This window comes from Penaeus monodon, chromosome 4, assembly GCF_015228065.2.
Source record: "Penaeus monodon isolate SGIC_2016 chromosome 4, NSTDA_Pmon_1, whole genome shotgun sequence".
In the NCBI taxonomy this organism is placed as follows: Eukaryota; Metazoa; Arthropoda; class Malacostraca; order Decapoda; family Penaeidae; genus Penaeus; species Penaeus monodon.
This window is the reverse complement of record NC_051389.1, coordinates 53,321,097-53,343,422: the sequence shown is the minus strand read 5'-3', so window position 1 is coordinate 53,343,422 and position 22,326 is coordinate 53,321,097. Positions and strand designations below refer to the sequence as shown.

Here is a 22,326-nt window from a genome sequence, read left to right as displayed (position 1 = left end):
TTTTCTTGTTCTACTTTCTAGTTTTTTGATTTTGTGTGGTGGAGGTGGTCCACTCACTTTGCCACAGGAGATTATTTTGCTCTTATAAGAGACACAAAACACCTGAGATCTGTACGAACTATGGTAGTGTCCAGATCGCCAGTTGACCCGGCTAGTTTGTCAGCCTGTTCATTGCCATGGATTTCAGAGTGGCCTGGTACCCATATTAGCTTGATTGATTTGTTGGCACCATATAATTTACGGATGATATTACCCAGCAGTTCATTTTTAGTGGTTTCTAAGGATTTAATAGCTTTAAGTGAACTTAATGAATCCGAAAAAATAACTATTCTATCGTGGGTCGTCGATAGTCCCAAAATAAATTTGCTTTATCAATGGCAAAAAGTTCAGCAAGAAAGATCGATGTATGATTCGGCAGTCTGAACTTTAGTTCACATTCAGTCGACCATACACCCACCCCACACACTCATCTGTCTTGGAGCCGTCGTATATATATGAAAAAAGGGAGATGTTTAACTAGGATCTCTCTCAACCTCTGGTGTACCTCCACCTCCGGCGCCATGGCCTTGGCTGATGGAAGCCAGGCTTCCATGATAGAAAAATTGGGGGTTTCCCATGGCGTTATGTTTGACTGAACCAGGGTATCGAGGGTAGAGAGATCTATACCGACTTTCTCGACGAGGTCGTAGAGTCTTGTGGCAAAGGGCCTAGTGCCTCCATTGCCATTAGGGTGGCTCGGGTCTCGAGCCACCTTTGCGGCATAGCTCAAGGCTAACTGGCCGCGTCTGAGTCGGAGGGGAGGTACTCCTGACTCCACCTCAAGACGCTCGATCCGAGTGCACTTCAGGGCTCCAAGACACACACGCAAACAGGCATTCTGCACAGCATCCAAACCTTTCAAACTTGTTCTCGATGCCGAACCATACACGATTGACCCATAATCTACTTTAGACCTAATCAGGGCTTTATATACCATTAGCAAAGACTGTCTATCAGCTCCCATTTATACCAAAAATGCACTTAATAAATTTAGTGCTCTTTGACATTTATTCTTTAACTGACCAATGTGGTCTTTCCAATTGAGTCTACTATCAAAAAGTAGCCCAAGAAACTTAGCAGAATTTTGAATGGGAATTGGGTGGTTGTCTAGAGTTATCCTTATGTTCGGCTTCCTCCTACGTGAAAAAATAACCCCAATACTCTTTCTTGTGGAAAACTTAAAACCCCACTGGAGGCCCCAGTTATGAATCATATCCAGTGCCAATTGGATGAGATTTGCTGAGAATTCTGCATTATTGCTGGAATGCCATAATGCACAATCATCAGCGTACAGTGAGTATTTAAGATTCCGAGGAGGAGCTGGTAAGATGTCATTTATCATGCATAAAAATAATGTTGGTGACAAGACACTTCCTTGTGGGACCCCGTTTGCCTGGACAAAAATGTCCGAAAAAAGTGACATTGTCGGAAAATAATTTGACAGCAAAAGTTCTGTCAGAAATGAAATTTTTAATAAAACAAGGCAAGTTTCCACGTAATCCAAAAGCATAAAGTTTTCTGAGTAGGCCATATCGCCATGTCATGTCGTAGGCTTTTTCTATATCTAAAGATACTGAAATCAAAAGTCTTTTTTTGGGAATGGCCTCTTGAATATGACTGTCCAGCTTTACTAGCTGATCGAGAGTTTGGCGTCCCTTGCGGAAGCCGCACTGCGCGTCAACTAGTATATTACTGGAATTTAAAAAATGCAATAGCCTACTGTTAACAATTCGTTCCATGACCTTGCATAAACAGCTTGTCAACGCAATTGGGCAGTAGGAGAATGGCAGATCTGGGGTTACCCCTCCTTCAATATGGTAATGATGTGGGCGAAGTACCATGAGTTTGGAAAAGTGTGCTTTTCCAAATTTCATTGTACACTTCTAGCAACTAATCATGTCATCATGATTAAGATGCTTTACATCTCATATCGAATCTCATCGGGGCCTGGGATGTTCCTCTACAGGCTTCTAGGGCTCGGACAAGCTCATTCATTTGTTAGGTCTTTATTATAATCATAAATCATCTCCTGTGGCAAGGTGAAGAGGTTGCAGCTCGCGCTTCCTTGGTGGTTCAGGAAAGCGGATGGGTAGTTTGCCGAGCTGCTTGTGTAGAGAACTGCCTGGCGAGTACATTAGCAATGTCTTTAGGATGGGTCAACATTGGTTCCCTCATGAATGATGTTTTTAAGTTTACAAGATGTTTTGTTCTTATTGATTTTATATTGACAGTGGACCAAACCTCTTGATTTTTGGAGAGCTCTTTTATTGTAGAGACAAGCGACGCCTAGGAGTCCTCTTTTGCTTGTCTTACTACTCGACGAGCATAGCTATTGGCTATAGTTTGTAGTTTCAAAAGTTTCCCATTGTGATTGTTATTTTGAAGCCTGTAGGCCTTATGCGTTCGGCACAGCGCCTTGCGGCAATCTGGTGTCCACCATGGAACTCTATGCTTAACGCTATCTGTCGAAGTTTTAGTGGATGGATAGCAATGCTGCTTCTAAATCGAATTCTGAATATTTGTTACTTAGCATCAATGGTTTCTCCAACAAGTTCGAGCTTGACGCTCCTTGTGGGAGAAAAAGTCCTGCTCGTTTTTTACGTTAAAATTTAGGCGCTGAGACGTTTCTCACTGTGTCGCATGAATATTTAATCAAAATAGGAAGATTATCGCTTCCCACGAGTCGTCAATGGTGTGCCACAGGCACTTGGCTGCTATTGATGAGAGACCAGTGATCAGTCAATAAGCTCAAAGTACCGGTATTTATCGTCCACCCGCATCGGACTACCATCATTCAGAAGGATTAAATCTGACTCATTAGTCAACTTCACTACTTGCTCACCCCTACCATCCACCCGCAGGGACCCATAACGTATGATGAGCATTAAAACAGCTAAAATTACTTTATTTTTTTGTGGCAGGTAACGTTTCTGAAAGAGCAAAGAGCTCATCATAGGCCTATTTGCTGCATCATGGTGGACAATAAAGTGAACAGTATAGCCAGATACGTGCCATTAATTTTTACTTTGTCATGCGACAAATTCCAAGTAGAATCAATAGTCCTTCTGTAAAGGGAGGCTTTGGTGGATGTACATGGCGACTCCGCCTCAACCCTACCCTCACTATCCTTCGACATAAATGGTAGTTCCTCAGGAAACGACCTCGTCAGAGACGAGGTGTGTTAAGGTGCGGTTTTTTCTTGGAGAACTATAATATCGGGAGCATAGGACGAGCTAATAATTAAGGTCATTTACTTTAGATCTAAGACTTCGACAGTTCATTGTATAATGGTTCGAGACGCGGAAGATTACGTTTTAATGGGTTTTGGAAGTGCCTTGTCCACCAGTTTTTTTTCCTTTCTTTTTTGGGAGGCGAGATTGCCTCCTTCTCCCTCGCTTCCCGGGTACCTCTCTCGGATGGTTTGAGACAGAAGCCTCCTATGTCCTGCACTCCTGGTGATGGAGACGACGACAGATTGCGATCTGCTTCCGCCGCGAAACCGATTCGCGAGCCGACGAAGTCCTCACAGGAGAGCCCGGACGGGAAGGTGCCTCTGGACTGTGATTTCAGTATCATCCTCCTTATGAGTTTAGACTGTTTTGATGCATCATTTGATCAACCATTTGGGTCAGGTGAATATCTTAATATATTTAATTCTTTAACGTCTGTTTAAGTTCAGCAATTTCTTTATCCTTAGCTGCAAGCTGTTTGACTGACATTACTGCATAATAGGATTCTGCTTTCTTTGTTTGGATGTCTTGGCTATCAACCAGCGGCATGTGGCCAAGTTATTAAGCCAATGGATCCTATTCATTTGTCAATCTCGATAAGTCTAAAGTTTTGTCTCCCTTAGAAAATTGATTAATTTATGTACTATTTTTTTCATTATCTGATAATATGTTTGTTTGCCTGTAAAGTCTTTATTTTAATTCTGAAATAGTTTTTTAGTTGCTTGTCTTTGTTTGGTGTATTTTGTGCATACTGTCAGAGATGGATTTATGGGAGGGTGGTGGTACACTGGATGCACGGTGGGGGAAAAGTTCTCTACTATATAGGGGTGAGGTGGGTAATTCGGTGGCATTACCCTGATCCGAGCCAACACCACCTCCTCCCTTCTCTCCTTCCTGTGGTCTGTGTCCGCAGTTCTATGTTTTGGTTTTTATTTTGTTTGTGAGTTGGATGTTGGTCCCTCACTTTGCCACAGGAGATGTTAATTTTGCTTTTATTAAGAACACAAAACACCTGAGATCTGTACGGACTATGCTAAGGTCCAGATCTCAGTTGGACCCAGCTAATTTATCAGCCTGCTCATTGCTTGGATACCAGAGTGGGCCTGGTAACCATATTAGCTTGATTGATTATTGGCCCTTTGAGCTACGAATGATATTACCCAAAGTTTCATTTTGGTGTTCTAATGATTTAATGCTTTAAGTGAAACTTTAAGGAATCCAGAAAAATAACTATTCTATTCGTGGGTCGTCGCAGTGCAATCATGGCTTTACAATGGCAAAAGTTCAGCAAGAAATATCATGTATGTTCGCAGTCTGAACTTTAGTTCCATTCATCGACCATACACCCTCACCCACACACTCGTCTGTCTTGGAGCCGTCGTATATATTGATGAAAAAAAGGGAGATGTTTAATAAGGATCTCTCTGAACCTCTGGCGTACCTCCACCTCCGTCGCCATGGACTTGTGCTGATGGAAGCCAGGCTTTCCAACGATAGAAAAAATTTGGGGGTTTCCCATTGGCGCTATATTTGACTGAACCAGGGTATCGAGGTAGAGTATCATCTATACCGCTTTCTCGACGAGGTCGTGGAGTCTTCGTTGCAAAGGGCCTTTGCCACTATTGCCATTAGGGTGGCTCAGGTCTCGAGCCACCTTTGTCGGCTAGCTCAAGGCTAAACTGGCCGCGTCTGAGTCGGAGGGGAGGTACTTCCTTAATCCCCTCAAACGCCGATCCGAGTACACTTCAGGGCTCCAAGACACACACTGCAAGCATTGCATTCCTGCACAGCATCCAAACCTTTCAAACTTGTTCTTCGATGCCGAACCATATCACGATTGACCCATAATCTACTTTAGACCTAATAGGGCTTTATATACATTAGGCAAAGACTGTCTATCAGCTCCCCATTTGTTACCTAGAAAATGCTCACTTACTAAATTCAGTGCTTTTTTGACATTTATTCTTTCCTGACCAATGTGGTCTTTCAAAAAAAAAATTGAGTCTACTATCAAAAGTAGTCCACGAAACTTGGCAGATTTTGAATAGTATTGGGTGGTTGCTAGCGTAGCTGATGTTCGGCTTTCTCCTACGTGAAAATTACCCCAATACTCCTTTCTAATGGAAAACTTAAAACCCCACTGGAGGCCCCAGTTATGAATCATATCCAGTGCCAATTTGATGCGATTTTGCTGAGAATTCGCATTATTTGCTGGAGTGCAATAATGCACAATCTCAGCGTACAGTGAGTATTTAAGATTCCGAGGAGGAGCAGGTAAAGATGTCATTGCCAACATAGAAATAATTTTGGTGGACAAGACACTTCCTTGTGGGACCGCCGTTTGCCTGGACAAAATGTCCGAAAAGTGACATTGCCGGAAAATAAGTTGACAGCAAAGTTCTGTCAAGCCAGGGGAGGGGTAAGGAATGAAATTTTGAATAAAAAGGGCAAGTTTACAACGAATCCAAAAGGCATAAAGTTTTCTGAGTAGGCATATCGCCATGTCATGTCGTAGCTTTTTTTCTTATCGAAAAATTACTGAAATCAAAAAAAATATCTTGTTTGGAATGGCCTCTTGAATTGACTGTCCAGTTTACTAGCATGATCGAGAGTTTGTCGTCCCCTTTGCGGAAGCCGCACTGCTCGTCAACTAAGTAAATTACTGATTTAAAAATTGCAATAGCCTACTGTTACAATTTCGTTCCTATGACCTTGCATAAGCAACTTGTCAACGCAATTGGGCGGTAGGCTATGGCAAGTCTGGGATTAACCCCCCTCCTTTCACAATATGGGAATGATGTGGGCGAAGTGCCATGAGTTTTGGAACGTGTGACTTTTTCCAAATTTCATTGTACACTTCTAGCAACTTAATCATTCACCATGAGTAAGATGCTTCATCATCTCCATATGATCTCATCGGGGCCTGGGGATGTTCCTCTACAGGCTCTAGGGCTCGGACAAGCTCATCCATTTTTAGATCTTTATTGTAATCAAAAGTCTCTCCTGTGGCAAAGTGACTTGGTTGCAAGCTCCGCCTCTTCCTTTGGTCAGGAAGGTGGGATGGTAATTAGCAGAGCTGCTTGTATGAGAGAACTGCCTGGCGAGTGGCATTAGCAATGTCTCTAGCTGATCGAAATTAGTGCCTCGTGGAGGATGTTGTTAATTTTCAAAGATGGATTTTTTCTTTATTGATTTTATGCTAGTGGACCAAACCTTCCGATATTTTTGTATTGCTATTGATTGTAGAGACAAAGCTCCGACAGGAGTCTATTTTTTGCTGGCTTATTACTCTACGAGGCCTAGCTCTTGCTAGTTTTAAGTTGCAAAAGTTCTGCATTTGTGATGTTATTTTTGAAATAGCCTGTAGGCCTTATTGCGTCGGGCACAGCGCCCTGCGGCATCTGGTGTCCACCATGGAACTCTATGCTTAACGCTATCTGTCTGAAGTTTTAGTAATGGATACAATGCTGCTTCTATAATCGAATTCGAATATTTTTTACTTTATCATCAATGGTTTCTCCAACAAATTCGAGCTTGACGCTCCTTGTGAATGGCGACACCAGTCTGCTCGTTTTACGTTAAATTTAGTAGGCGCTTGAAGGCTTTCTCACTTACGTGTCGCTGAATATTTAATTCAAATGAGGAGATGATCGTTCCCAACGAGTCGATCAATGGTTTCCACAGCACTTGGCTGCTATTGATGAGAACCAGTGATTAAGTCCATAAAGCTCAAATTACCGGTATTATCGTCCCACCCGCATCGACTACCATCATTCGAGGACTAAATCGACTCATTAAGCAACTTAACTACTTGCTCACCTCTCCATCCACCCGCAGGAAAACCCCATAACGTATGATAGCATTAAATCGGCTAAAATTTCTTTATTTTGTGGCGACGTTTCCTGAAGAGCAAAGAGCTCATCATAGGCTATCACTGCATCATGTGGACAATAAGTGAACATATAGCCAGATACGTGGTCCATTAATTTTTACTTTGCATGCGACAACTCCAAAGTAGAATCAATAGTCCTCTGTAAAAGGGAGGCTTGTTGGATGTACATGGCGACATCCGCCTCACCCCTACCCTCACGAATCCTTACCGAACATAAATGGGTAGTTCTCGCGAACGACCTCGTCAGAGACGAGGTGGGTGTTAAATGCGTTTCTTGAGAACTATAATTAATCGGGGCAATAGGACAGGCGACTAATTTTAAGGTCTTACTTTAGATCTAAGACTTCGACAGTTCCCATTGTAATAATGGTCGACTGTCGAAGATTACGTTTTATGGGGTTTGGGAAGTGCCTTGTCCACCAGTTTTTTTTCTTCTTTTTTTGGAGGTAACGCCTCCTCTCCCTCGCTTCCCGGGGACCGCTCTCGGGATGTTTGGAGGACCGAAGCCTCCATGTCCTGCACCTCCTGGCGAGGGAGACGACTGACAGATTGCGATCTGCTTCTCTCCGAGAAGCCGTCGCGAGCCAGACGAAGGTCCTCAACAGGAGTAGCCCGGACGGGAAGTGCGCTCCGGACTGTGCTTCGGTATCATCCTCTTATGATGTTTTAGACTGGTTGATTCAGTCATTTGATCAACCAATTTGGTCAAATGATAAACTTTAATATTTACATTCTTTAACCGTTGTTTTGAGTTTCAGCAGTTTCCTTATCCGTGGCTGCAAGCTTTTCTTACATCACTTGCACTAGGGGTGACGTTTAGTTTACTGCTTCAGCTAGGAAGTATCAGGTTTTGTGTGTCAAACTTTCCACTTTCTCTTAGCTCATATAACTAACTTCCTGCTTCTCATATATGCTAATGTTCAGTCTCCTTCTTCAGATGTTGCACTCAGCAGATCCCTGACTGATGGGACCTCCACAATAGCACATTTGGAGATTTTGGCTAGTACAAGTGGATGGGTGTCATGGGCTTCAGCACATTTGCGGGCACAAATTTTATTGAATCTTTATCAATGCATCTTAATGAGGTGTGTCCGATTTTTGGCATCTATTACAATTGCATTGGGCTTTTGGACAAAGGTCTTACTTTAACACGTTCATAACCGCATTGACATATTCTTGGAATTTTATTCAAAGGAAAGGTCAAAAAACACAGTCCGGCAGTTTTCGTTCGCACATTCCCTGTCCTTCTTGGTCATACATGAACGTCCACTCCGTCTTGGTCCTTCCATGCTCTCAAGAATTTCCTTTCTTCATCGTCCTCAAATCCCTGTGAAAAATTACTCCCTTACCGTTATTTGGGCGCAATAGGGATAGTTACTTTAACTCGGAAGATCATGAATTTGCTTCAGCTTAAGTAAATCTTAATCTGGGAGTTGTAATTGTACTTTAACACGGAGCTTCCAGTCTCGCAATTTTGACAAAATCAAAAATCGCCGTCCATCTTGACCATCAAGGGACCTTTCTTGATGATGAAGGTGGTTCACGTTCAACAAGCGATGAGTTTCCATTCACGCATTTTACATTCGCGAACCTCGCATTCTCAGTTGGGATTTTTGAAAAGTGGTCTTCTCGTTTTGTGTCGTTCGTGGGGGTTCCGTTGTTTTCACAGTCAGATTGGTCCTGAGAGTGGTCATGGAGTCGCCCCTCCTCCTTGGGAGGAGAAGGGTAGCCGTGGTAGCATCATACTGGGTATCGACCCGTTCCGACCCCTGTGTCTCAAAATTGTTTGTCCTGAAGGATCAAAGGCTCGTTTAATTTTGGTTATCACCCTATCAGCAATAGCTAAGAGAGAGTAAATCAGTTTATTTCGTCCTCTACCCCGCCATGGAAGCCTGGTTGCGTTTTTTTTGTGTTTGTAATCTCCAGTACACAGCGAGGGATTGAGTTATGTTTGGGACACTCCCCCCGCCGAACTTGCCTCGGCGAAGGACGGTAAGTAGATGCCCACCCCCAAGCGAATCTACGGCTCTCACGAGAGAACTCCGTAGGCTCAGGAAAGTCACATTAAGATGAAGAATATGAAAAAGAAAAAGTGCGCCCAAAGGACCCCCCAGAATACTGGGCCTCCCTACCCAGGGGTCAAGCCCAAGGCTAACCCCTGGTATGAGGCGCTGCGGGTCGAGGTGGTGGTGCTGACTACGACTACTGTACCTCGGTGTTCCCTGCAAATCTAGAGCACTGAATGTGCTGGCAAAGCACAATGTTTCTGTAATTCTACAGGATTTTACTTTATAGTAATTTATTTACTTTACGAACTCAGAAGCATAATGCCTAGCGCGACGAGAGGCCCGGGCTCCAGGGTAACTCTTGTGGCAAACAAACTTTTTTTTATTTATTGGTTCTGCGTTTTATGTAAGGTGCGTCCTCATCAAAGGTTCATGATAATAGTATTGATATCAATTGTATTTAAAAACAAAAGACATTTTCCCGCCAATTCCAGGAATAGGGAAATCAAGATCGGTCACTAGGGACAAATGACTCCTTGCTGGCTGAGCACATGTGGAGCCACCTGTGTGTAACAAAATTCACCAAAAAAAAAAAAAAAAACTACTGGGGATAGAACACAATAAATAATAAATAAACCCGCGGTGGTTGGATTAAGGAGCTGTTTTCTTGATTGACGTAAGTCAGGAAGCAGATTCCGATGTCTCACAGATGTATGGATGCAGGGGAAATTTTCTGTTAAGAATTTTCTCTGGTCTTCTAAGAATTTAGCGCATCAATACATGAGGTGTAGTTTGATCCAATTATGAAGCACAGTGAGCTTTTCTAACCTTATTTTTTTTTTTTTTTTTCAGAGTTGGTAATGGACGAATGCCAGAATGGTGCTGCACTCTCACAAATTGGTTGAATGAAAATCGTCCATATGCAGAATAGGTCATCGAAGGATTTTAATTTTGATAGCATGAAAAACATGTTTTCCGCATAGACGGGAGGCGAGCTCGGAAGCGAATTCTCGCAATAATCCTGGCGGGACATCATCAGGGCCGGATTTAACTTTTGCTATCACTTTTAAATGCTGATGCACTTGGCATTCACTTACAATTGCTTGGAGAGGGCGCAAGGGTAAGTAAGCTAGTAACTTTGTTGTTTATAGTGGTGGGAGTATCTTGTTCATGTTAGCAAAGTGACAGTTGGTAAAATGCACTCCTTTAAAATAATTACCATAAATTTACAATATTGCTACGCCAGTGGGTCTTTGTCTCTGTGCGAAACATGTGTTAACATGAAAAGGATGACCTGGGCATGTGTTAACATGAAGGGACCTGGGCAAACATGACGCAGCTGGCTGTGAGCGGAGGAGCGGGGGAAACAAGCGAGAGACGCGGTTGGGGGCTGCTCCTGTGAAGACCTCGTGTGTGCCCTTGTGACCTGATATAACTTTGTGTTGCCTGTTATAAGCTGTATTGTGCTGTGTGACATGCTGGTTTCCCCCCTGTATTGTGCCTATAGAAAAGTGTACGGGTAAATAACTTGTGTAAATAAAGGAAAGACTGTCATTTTGTGTTTATTTCGTGCCCTGCTTTGCCACCTGGCATTTCCCCCGTGGTGTTCTGGGATGCTGTGGTGCTCGGTGCCTTTTGGAGCTGTTCAGTGTTCATGACCCTGTGAATAGCACGCCGTCTGCCTAGCCTCCCTTGTGTTGGTGGCAGAGAGACGAGGCGGTCGGCGTAACAAATGGTGTCAGGAGTGGGATTTGTGATATTTGATCAGTGAGCGCGCCGATCTATCATGTCCAAAGATGGCGGCAGCCATGAGGGAGAGGAGGCTATGACTGAGGCAGGCACGAGTGAGGTGAAGCCGAGCCAGTTTGGACCTGATCACTGCCATGCTGGCCGGGTATGAGGGAGGAAATGGCACAAAGGGCAGAAGAGCAGGCACAGAGGGCACACGAGCAGGCGCACCATCTCATCGAGATGCAGGCAAGGAAGGCAGAGGAACAGTTCTGCCAACTTGTTGAGGTGCTACAGAGCAATCTTGCATCTGTGAAGATGGAAACTCAGCAGTACACCGACAAGGCCTGCAACAGCGTGAAGAGTGAACTGATGGAGGAGGTGCAGACTCTGAAGGGCAAGGTTCAGGGCCTGAGGGAGGAAGTGAAGGAGAAAAGGCAGCATCACGAGGTAGTAATGTTGCAAGCAGAGAAGGCAGACGAGGTTCTGGCAACATATGCCAGAGTGTCAGATTTACTGGGGTCTGCCTGGGTCCGTGGCGGGAAACCCCCGGGCCCCTCGCAGAATCTGTCGGAGCCAGTGGTCGCTGCAGAAGCTGGGGACCCATCGGAACCGCCCCCTTTTGGGTATAGGTGGCGGCAAACTCGGACCCGGTCAACCCGCCTCGTTGCCTCCCTCATCCCCTTCCTCCCCCCCGGGCGTGTTAGTTCATGGCACGCGTTCTCCACCTTGCAGCCCCTCAGCCTCCAGACATTCTGTGAGGCATAAGCCAGCTGAGTACGACGGGGAAGGGTGGCCTGGGAGGCATATGTCGCCCAATTTGAAATGCGGGCATCTGCCCAGGGCTGACCCAGGAAGAGAAGGCCCTGCACTGGTAACAGCGCTAAGGGCCCCGCGGTGGAAGTGTTGGGGCATCTGCCGGCATCCCAACATGCCTCTTACACCAGCTGGCAGAGGTTTTGGGAAAAGCCATTTCGGGCCCCAAACCACCAGGCCGAGGTATATCGGGCCCACTTGAAGAAGCGGACTCGTGAGCGTGACGAGACACTGTCCCAGTTGGCGCAGGATGTGGAGGCGCTGGTAAGGAGGTCGTACCCTGCGGCTGCGGAAGAGATGATTGTGGTCCTGGCCTGTGATTTCTTTGTTGACGCTTTGCAGGACCAGCAGCTGCAAATCTACGTCAAGCAGGCACATCCTGAGGACCTGCAGGTGGCGCTGGCAAGGGCCTTGGAGTTCGAGACCTTCCCCTGAAGGCAACCAGTGGCCTAGGGCCAGCTGCTCAGCCCCGCCATGCCCTCCGGGCTGGAAAAGGCCCAATGGGAAGATGCACTGAGGAAGGTGAGCCCGAGCACTTTCAAGGCTTGTGTTGGGGCTGCGGAGAGAGGCACAGACTTAATCGGGGGTTTGGAGGATGGAAACACGTCCTTCAACGGACGATTCTGATGCTTCCATCAGTGCTGCAAAGGCTGTGGCAGGTATGGTCACCTCCGTGCATGTCCTAAGGCTAAGGAAGTGTTTCAGGGGGGAAACCCCCGGGCAGGGTGGAGAAGGGGTCTGAACCCAGCCGTCCTCGGTTCCCGGGCCCCGATTGGGTAAGCTGCCGTCCCCAACCGCACGATGTAGGTGGAGGGCTCAGTAGATGGGAAGCCATGCCGCCTGACAATGGACCTGGGGCTGAGAAGACCCTAGTACGGCCTGATATGTTGGCCACTATCGACTTCCAGACGCACCCCAAAGACTGTGTGGGGTCACGGGGCATTGTGTGCAGTTTTAAAGGGCCAGGAGGCTCGTATTGCGTGGGCAGCCGGTGCAGGCGGCTCCGGTGTTGTGGCCTTCTGGGCGAGCACGTGTTTTCTGGGCCTTGACTACCTGACGCGAGGGAAAAGGGGTGTTCACCTTGGACAGAAGCTGGGGAGGGTGCAGGTGAAGATGTGCCCTTGCTTCCAGAAGATTGGCTGCCGGGGAGGTAGTTACAGCTGAAGCGACTGCACCTTGCCCCCAGGACAGATCTAGATCCGGGTCGACTATCAGAGTGATGCGTGGAGTAGAGGCCTCGTGGAGCCATTCAAACTGCAGCTTTTCTGATGGCTAGGGGGTTGGGCGGAGCCTTGTTGGACCAGGGGAGGGTTGTTACAGTGTTGGTAGCTAACTTCTCCAATAAGGACCTAAGGTGCCAGCTGGTCAACTGGGTACTTGTGAGGAATGGAGCGTCCGAAGAGTCGTCGGGGGGCGAGGAGTTGGTTGGTGTGGGCGTTGCCTGACTTTCCCCGAGAACTTGGCACCCCCGGAGCGCCGTAACCCGGCGGAGGTGCACCGACGATGCGTGGCAAGCTCAGGGTTTGCCGGCCATGCCCTGAGGGGACCTATGACCGGCGCATGAGGAAGTGAGGTACAAAATAGGGACGAGTGTGGCTGCATAACCCCGTCGAAGCGAGGGGTTCGCCGAGCTACGAGCCCCTGGGAGGCCATAAACGGTGGTAGCGGCCCTCTCTGATGTCACTTCGAATTCGCAGGGCGAAAACGACCGTCTTTGTCCACGTGGACCCGGGTGTGGCGTTAAACCCTTTGGGCCCGGAAGCTTTCCCCTGGGGCCATGGTGAAAAGAAATGACGTTAGCCCCAGTAGCGCGATGAGGACGTGGCAACGCTGACCGAGATGAGACGAGCATTTGGACGTTTAGGCGATGCAGCAGACGTTCAATGTCTTGGGGCAGGATATCCCTCTGTGTGCCACTGCATCTACGCCGCCCACACCTCCTCCGAGCGACCCCAGCGAGAGCGAAGAAGCGCCTGGATGAAAGAGTTTTGTGTTTCTGAGAACTGATTACAGTTACGGGTTTCTTTTGTTTTGAAAAAATTTTGTTTTTCTGAGGGCTCATTTTAAAAGAAATTTTCTGTATTTGTTTATGGGTTTTGGGTATGTCAAACAGGAACGGGTCGTCTGCTTGATAGGGGGGGTAGTGCACCGCCAGTGGGTCCCCTTTGTCTCTGTTGCGAAAAATGTTTAACATGAAAAGGATGACCTGGGCTGTATTAACATGAAGGACCTGGCAAACATGACGGCAGCTGGCTGTGAGCGGAGACGGAAACAAGCCGAGAGACGCGTTGGGGGCTGCCCCCTGTTAAGACCTCTGTTGCCCTTGTGACCCCGATTAACTTTGTGTTGCCTTTTTTTATAACTGTATTGTGCGTGTGACATGCGGTTTCCCCCCTGTATTGTGCCTATAGAAAAGTGTACGGGTAAATAAATTTGTGTAAATAAAAGGGAAAAACTGTCATCGTGTGTTTATTTCGTGCCCTGCCTCGCCACTTGGCGTTTCCTCTCGTGGTGTTCTGGGACGCTGTGGTGCTCGGTGCTTCTTGGAGCTGTTCAGTGTTCACGACCCTGTGGATAGCACGCCGTCTGCCTAGCCTGCCTGGTGTTGGTGGCAGAGAGACGAGGCGGTCGGCGTAACAATATTATATCTAGATTGTTTATATAGAATAAGTTTAATCACTTTTATTACTATATAAATTATCGTTAATTGTCCATTCTTGAAATAAGGTAATTAAAAGAAACTCTTAATGATACTTTATCAATCATTTATTAAACAGGTTATTATTGATATGACAAGCCATATAAAGAGCCACATTGAAAAGAATCAAGAATTATACCACCAAAGGTGTAACTGCAGGTCAAAACACAGCTGTGATTAACAGTGTTAAAAGTTGCACTAAATTCTAAGAGACAAGCCTTGACTCATGACCCTTATCTAAACCAGACTCCATTTCATGTACCAAGATAAACAATGCATCATTGTAGCCAAGACCCTTTCTAAAACCAAGTCTCTGGAAGAAAGGGTCTTAAATATACAGAAAGACGTTTAACCAGCAAACGTTCAAAATTGAAATGGTTTCAGTAGGTGAATCATGTAGTAGGCCCTTCAGAATAGGGGCTACATTATCAAAGAGCCAGCACTCCCAAAGTGACTTTTGCAGAACTAAAAGGCTTAAGATTACAGCTAATTTAGAAGTTAATTGACCATTATGTTTTGAATTAGAGCAATCTACTTAAGAAGTCGCTTTCTCAATCAGACTATATGTAACACTACCTATATGTAACACTACTATATGTAACACTACCTTTCTCAATCAGACTATATGTAACATTACCTTTAGGCTTCAGAGGAGGAATGGAAGACTCAACCAATCAGAGATGCTTCAAGCGCTGACCACCATTTATTTCCGGTTATATACTAATCATATAAATGGAGCAGATGTTAACAAGTTTACCTAATTTCATGTGAATTTGGATGCAGATTCGTCAGAAATGCTTCACACAATAAGCGGGCACGCAAATATCTCAGGGAGGAATTTTTAGGATTAGAGAGTTTTGATACCTTCAGAACTTATCAGAGCAATTATTTTCAGTTACATTTTTAACACAGAAATCATTTGTCTAAAAAAAAAAAAAAAAAAAAAATAAAATGGATTAGGTGATTCTCTCGTTTCCTCTAATCAACAGCCTGTGTAAACTTGTATTTTACACACTAAGAATGTGTTTGTAGATTAAAGAAAATAGCTGCATAAAATGAGTGTCAAAATGCAAAAATGAGGATCATACTCACAAAAAGTATCTAAGAAGCTCGACCCTTCGCCCTAATATGCACTTACACCGTGAAAGCCAGGTTTTGGAGTGAAAAATGCAACAATTTCTGATGCTCCATACCCAAGGCATGAGGCTTCTGTGCTACCAGCAAAGTAAGCTTCTATTTTCGCTGGTTCTTTAGTGTCCTTTATGCACATGCGTTTAAAAATTCTCCTTATCATTTCATCGAAGTGATGTGTCCAGTAGTGACTGTGGTCTTTGAATTCTTGCATTTCCAAGAAAAATGTGTTCTTTAAGACAAATCCTTTTGGCGAAGGAATTTTGAAGAAAATTTTATCAAAATACTTGAATCTGTTCTGAATCTCTCTTGGTGCCCACTTCTCTGCTTTGAGGGAACTAAGAACCATCTTGCATGCTAGGAACACTTGACGCTGTTCGGGAGTCAGAGTCTTCATGATTTCATTTTCTGCTTTTGCGAAGGAGAACCTCCACTCGCCGTTGCCAATGCTGTTGATGTACACTGACTTCAGATGAGGCGGTGTAAGAGGTGGCCTCGGCAGATCTGCTGGCCAGGGAGCCTCCATAGTGGGTACGATATCCACATCCACCAGTAGCAGAGGAAACTCATTACCCATCCATGCAAGGCTGAGTCCGACTCCAACTTGAGTTTTCTTGACCCCAGGGGGAATTATTGCTATTCTCTTATCTTCAGGTTCAAAATTTGTAATGCATTCTTTAACCAAATTGTAAAATGTGTGTAAGAAATTATTTCCTTGAAGAAGATGAATGATATCTTTGTTGTTTGATGATACATTAATTTTTGTTTTACAGCCATTATGAGAAAGTTCCATTTCTTGCAATGATATTTGTAGGCCTCCATTAGCATACCCATGTAAATTATTTAATACAATGTTACAGTCAAATTCATCAGGACAAAAGAGCCTTACATTGTCTGCTGAACTTCCCAGTATTTCGGGTTCCCCACTGAACAAAGCATTCTTCTTTGCAACTGAATTTTGTACACTCTCTACCAGGGCCAGTACTGTTTTTTTTATAACTTCAGGCTCTCCCCGTGAATATTTAACATGGACTTTAGCTATTGCTTTTGCTATGCCACTCACCTGCCATTTTTTCTTCAACTCATTCAAATGAGCTTCTATTCTTTGAGGGCCAGTGTTCGTTTTTTGCATGTCTATGTCTACTAGAGACTCCGGGTCTAATTCATATTGCTTCAGGTAGTTTTTGTAGCCATCTAATAGATCCATAGCTGTCAACCCACATCTGTTTACCTGATCTGTCCTTAAAAAGTCCCCGAGATCCCTGTGGCCATACATGCAGGCATAGTGTGCAGGTGTGTTGCCGAAACGATCCTTCGCCTCAATCGAAGCTCCGTGACTGACGAGGTACCTGGCTGCAGAAGCGTTGTTCTTCAGAGCGGCGTAATGCAAGGGCGATGCCCGACACACTTCAAGTTCCTGATTGACCTGCTGGCCTCCCACATGCACCAAGAGATGGAGAAAGAGTGGAAAATCCTTTTCACAACAAAAAATCGTTGCTTTCTCTATGATGTTCACTGGTATATCCTTTTCTGTATTATTGATCTGTACGTTAGATACATAATAATTGGCCCGCCTTTCAGCAATCAGCTCCAAAAACTTGTCGCAAGTAACATCACTGAATCTCCTTTCTGATCCTCCATCTTCATTATCTTTCATATCCTGGTTTCTGATGCCATAAACCAGTTTCGCAATCCAGTCATCGCTTTCAGATGATTCATCATTAAGATACCCAAAGACTGTCTTCCAATAAACTGTATCACAGTAAGAATCCGTGTCTTCCTGTGAAGAGATCGCACAATACAGTGAAAGGAGAAGTAAAACAAACTCTTTTGCTTCCTGTTTCTGCCTAGGATCTCGCGCTTTTTCCGATTCATCAGCCAAACGTCGACATTCTTTTAGGAAAGAAGCCTGCAAGAGAAATTGAAACGTAATTTATAATATGCAGAATACGCACACATGCGCACGCACGCGCACACACACACACACACACACACACACACACACACACACACACACACACACACACACACACACACACACACACACACACACACACACACACACACACACACCAGTTATTTTATTTAAATATTTATGATATCAAAAGTTAATCGCTGATAGCAGAGTTCAGTTTCGTAAATAATTTCGAAAGAAACATTGAGATTATCTCATGAGAACAAATTATTTAAGTTGGTTCAATGTTATGGTACATGTCTGGTCACTGGGAAAGTTATAAAACAGAAAGACAGTGTAAGATTTTGAAACTTCCATCTTCAACTATTAGCAGTGAGTAAAACTTCGTTTAACATCCTTTTTTATCTTTTTTTTTATTAGTACTATTGTTATTATTACAGATTTTGATATGCTTGTATAAGTCTTTGTAGTGGCAAGCACGATGGTGGAATTTGGCTCCACAATTTACCATCGACATGAAGTCTAGTTAGTAAAATAATTTTCCTATGAATGTGTATCACATTTTTTTTCTTTATTTCTTTCTTCCTTTTTTGTGTGTATCTTATCTTATATTAAAATATTTTGTTTATTCATATGCAGTCTTGTCTTTTTAGTCTATTGCTTCTTATGGTAGTCTAATTGAGGTACTAAAAATTTATTTATCTGAGGCCTGGTTTGATTACTTTATCTGTTTATTTGTGTGCGTATTGATCAGTTTTTTTACGCTACATGTTTTGTTTATTTTGTTTACAGTAAAACTTTATAAGCGTCAAATAACTATGGCTTATTATCATACTTGGCACATTTAAGGGTTGACCACTGGAAGGTGATTCGGAACATATATTATGATACTGCATAAAATAACACTGCGTTTCAAAGCATTTGCAGCTGTCTCATTTAAATTATTATGACACTCTTTACAAATGCTGAGAATAAAAAGTAGCAATCATAATTAACATGAGGTAACTGCATGAAGAAAGTACATTTGCCTGCACTTACACAAAATACAACCGTTCTCGGTGGGCAGTAGAAATGGCAACTCCGATTGTTTACATTCCCGTGTGAAGGGACTTGAACAAACCTCATTGCAAACATTAATTCACCATGTATGAAAGTTTACTTTCATTCGTGAATCGTGATACAGTTTCTAGGAATGACAATGAGATAACTAAATACAGCAACATTGATTAAGAATAACATAATATGTATTGGCGGACTGGGGGGGCGGCTGTGCCTAAAACTAACATGATATGACAATGAAGAAATGTAATGATAGTTATTTCTGACTAAATGTATGCTAGTGACTAAGTTACAAAGTCTTCAAATTGTTTTTGTTTTTGATTGAAAATATTTGAGGCAAAAACACAAACCTGTTTGGTAGGCCTATGTCCTGAAAATTATTATTATTTATTTTTTTTTTTTGAAGATGCTAAATATTTGATCAACAAATTGACCGCATTATATATTAGGCATCTCCTTCGAATGCCCATATGTGCATTTCCGAGCAAAAGACTTCTCCCTTTAAGTAAATGAGCAGCTCTTTCTCTAAGACTAATAACCATTAGTTAAATATACTTTGCATATTATCAGGTGTGCATAACCGTGTGCATATGAATGTGCACAGTAAATAGTGTTTATTGATTTAAAAACATTTACAACATAATCAATTTTTCTTATACTGGAATGCTACCAACACGACCCGCAACCCGCTGATACTGTTATTTATAATAATTTTTGGTATATTTAGTTATCTCACTGTTATATGTATATACAGGTAGTAACAACATACATGAATAAAAGTGAAGTTCCATATATTTACAATGAGATTCGCTCCAATCCCTTCATCCCTGTTGTCTGAGAATGTAAATAATCACAGAGATGCGGCTTCTGCCTACTGAATACGACTGTACCAGGTATACGTGAAGGGAATTGTAAACCCCTAAAATAACTCTTAAACTGAATTAGCAGTCACAGATTTATAACTGAATGCAAGTTTCAACTCTGCATAATTAATTGTCTCCTCTGTCTCTGACCACATTCTTCTGTCGTTAAAGGCTGCTTATGCATATCGCACGACGGCTGAGCCCTTATAATGCTGCCCTTCAAAGGTGGTCCACTACACGCCATTAGTATGTGACCATAATTTTAACTTGCCTGCATATGTCTTAATGTAGACTTAGGCATACAAAGATTTGGCGCACACACACACACACACACACACACACACACACACACACACACACACACACACACACACACACACACACACACACACACACACACACACATACATACACGTGCATGTGTCTGAGTGTGTTTCTCTCCTTCCAATGTCTTGTGTGTGAGGATAACCACTTATCTCTGCTGACTGGGGATCCATCCCTCGGGCTCTCCAGTAGGAACCCAACTACAACACTACCTCACAACTCACTTGCAACCTTTAAAGCGGTGAAATGCAGTCGTAAGTTCAACATATCTCAACATACCTTAAGAACTTGCCGTCTTGTGACATCAACTGGTATGAGGTCGAGGGGGGTCTGCCCTTTATTGTCCGGCAGGAAGAGGTTCGCCCCCATGTGGAGGACGAGGTTAATAGCTGTGTCGAGGTGCCTCGAGGCAAGGGCTGCATGTAGGGGTGTTCTTTTGTCTTTATTCTGGGACACAGCACTACCGCCGCTGTGCCAGATCCACCAAGCAAATGTGGTTGCTCCACTGGCACAGGCTTGGAACAGAAAACTGTCGAGTGTTATTGAAGAGTTTTCTGAGATGATGACCCTTGCATCCCAAGGTTTCTCTCTTTCCAAGGACTTCACTAAAGTTTCTGCCGAAAGCTGCAGGTTGGGATCCAGGAGAGTCATTTCCATCAGAATCTTGTGGATCACAGCCTGCGGTAATTTTTTATAGTTAAATATACTGTAAGAGATGTGGCATGGTGTATGCATGTCAGTGGTATCAACATACAGGATATTAGTGGGTAAACAATACATGTTCACTACTGGAAAAATGGATTTTGAAAAAATGACTTTTCCTAATTTAAACGAGCCATCGAATAATTAATACACAATTTTCCACTAAATTCAGTGTCCGTAAGATTTTTCTTTACCTGTAATCTTTCCCTTTTTTACCATGAGTATCATAGAAACATATTCCCTATATAGCTCACCCTTGTAACAACAACTCCAACCCAAGTTGTGACGTCTGGGGTATTCCATGCCAACTGCACTGGGCCAAAGCCGTCAGCAGACGATGTCATTGGCGCTCCAACAGCTAACAGCAGAGTCAACAGAGGAGTGCAATTGGTTGCAATGGCAAGGTGGAGCGCGTGGCACGAGTGCCCTTCTGGGGGCTCCAAAGGGGCACCGGAAGCCAGAAGTGAGCTGGCCTCTTTTACGGCTGCTAGAAGGGCTGCCTGTTCCTCATTATCTCCTTGTAAGTTAACTTTTGCTACCCTTGTTATCAAATGCAGCAAGCGAGCATATAGCCTGTTCCTTTCGCATTCCTGAAAAAAGCAATAGGATGTTTTTCAGAATCTACAGGTCAGTTGTTATACGCGAGTTTACTGACTCTGAGGACAATGGTTGTTAATCATCATTTAATGGAAAGAGATCTTTTTTTGATAAATGGTTAAACGATAATATCCATAACATGCTTCTGAATATGTTTGTTCTTGTTGCTGGTGGTGGTTTCCATCTGGAAAAGGCGACCTGTACATTAAAGGCAAACATTTGATACTCTCCGGCCAGCCAATCAGAACACGATATTTTTCAGATATATTTCACGTAGTCTCAGACAGTGACTTATACTTTCATTGATTACGAATCGCATCGTAAGTTTCTAGATAAAACTTTTTATTGCAAAGGTGTATAAATTTTTGTTATTATTATGATGCTTGTTATCTATCTATCTATCTATCTATCTATCTATCTATCTATCTATCTATATATATATATATATATATATATATATATATATATATATATATATCATCATCATCATTTAACGGTAGGTTCATGTCTGAGCCGCCGTGGTCACAGCATGATACTCAATTGCAGTTTTCACGTTGTGATGCTTTTGGAGTGAGTACGTGGTAGGGTCCCCAGTTCCTTTCCACGGAGAGTGCCGGTGGTACCTTTTAGGTAATCATTCTCTCTATTTATCCGGGCTTGGGACCAGCACTTGACTTGGGCTGGCTTGGCCACCCAGTGGCTAGGTAGGCAATCAAGGTGAAGTTCTCTGCCCAAGGGTACAACGCGGCGGTCGGTGACTCGAACCCTCGAATTCAGATTGCCGTCGTAACAGTGTTGAGTCCGACGCTCTAACTATTCGGCCACCGCGGCCTTGACGATCATGGGCTTCCATGATTTTTTCTTAGCAATTTAGAGCGGTGGTTTGCCATTGCCTTCCGCCCGGTGTTTTTATCGAGTCACCATCTCTATTTACCCGGCACTGACTTGAGCTGGCTTGGGCATCCAGTGGCTAGGCAGGCAATCGAGGTGAAGTTCCTTGCCCAAGGGAAACAACGCGGCGGTCGGTGACTCGAACCCTCGAACTCAGATTACCGTCGTGACAGTCTTGAGTCCGACGCTCTAACCATTCGGCCACCGCGGCCCCTGGGTACCCATTAGTAGTGAAATATTCCTTTAGGAATGAAGCTTCTTCATGAAAACTAGTCCAGGTTGAACAGATGTTGCAAGCCCGGTTGATAAGTGTAGGTTGATAAGTGTAGGTTGATAAATGTAGGTTGATAAGTGTAGGTTGATAAGTGTAGGTTGATAAGTGTAGGTTGATAAATGTAGGTTGATAAGTGTAGGTTGATAAGTGTAGGTTGATTA

The 22,326-nt window shown here is 43.9% G+C and overlaps 1 protein-coding gene across 1 annotated transcript in view; it reads right to left on the bottom strand.

Annotated features, from left to right (window-relative positions):
• Positions 1 to 14,459: 14,459 nt before the first annotated feature.
• Positions 14,460 to 22,326, bottom strand: part of LOC119572337 (serine/threonine-protein phosphatase 6 regulatory ankyrin repeat subunit C-like) — a 12,317-nt gene continuing 4,450 nt past the window's right edge. The window contains exons 3-5 of the mRNA XM_037919387.1: positions 20,658 to 20,993; positions 19,981 to 20,379; positions 14,460 to 17,449 (exon numbers count right to left, since the gene is read on the bottom strand). Coding sequence (XP_037775315.1) covers positions 15,533 to 17,449; positions 19,981 to 20,379; positions 20,658 to 20,993 — 2,652 coding nt within the window. The 3' untranslated portion in view covers positions 14,460 to 15,532. The remainder of the gene's footprint in view (positions 17,450 to 19,980; positions 20,380 to 20,657; positions 20,994 to 22,326) is intronic.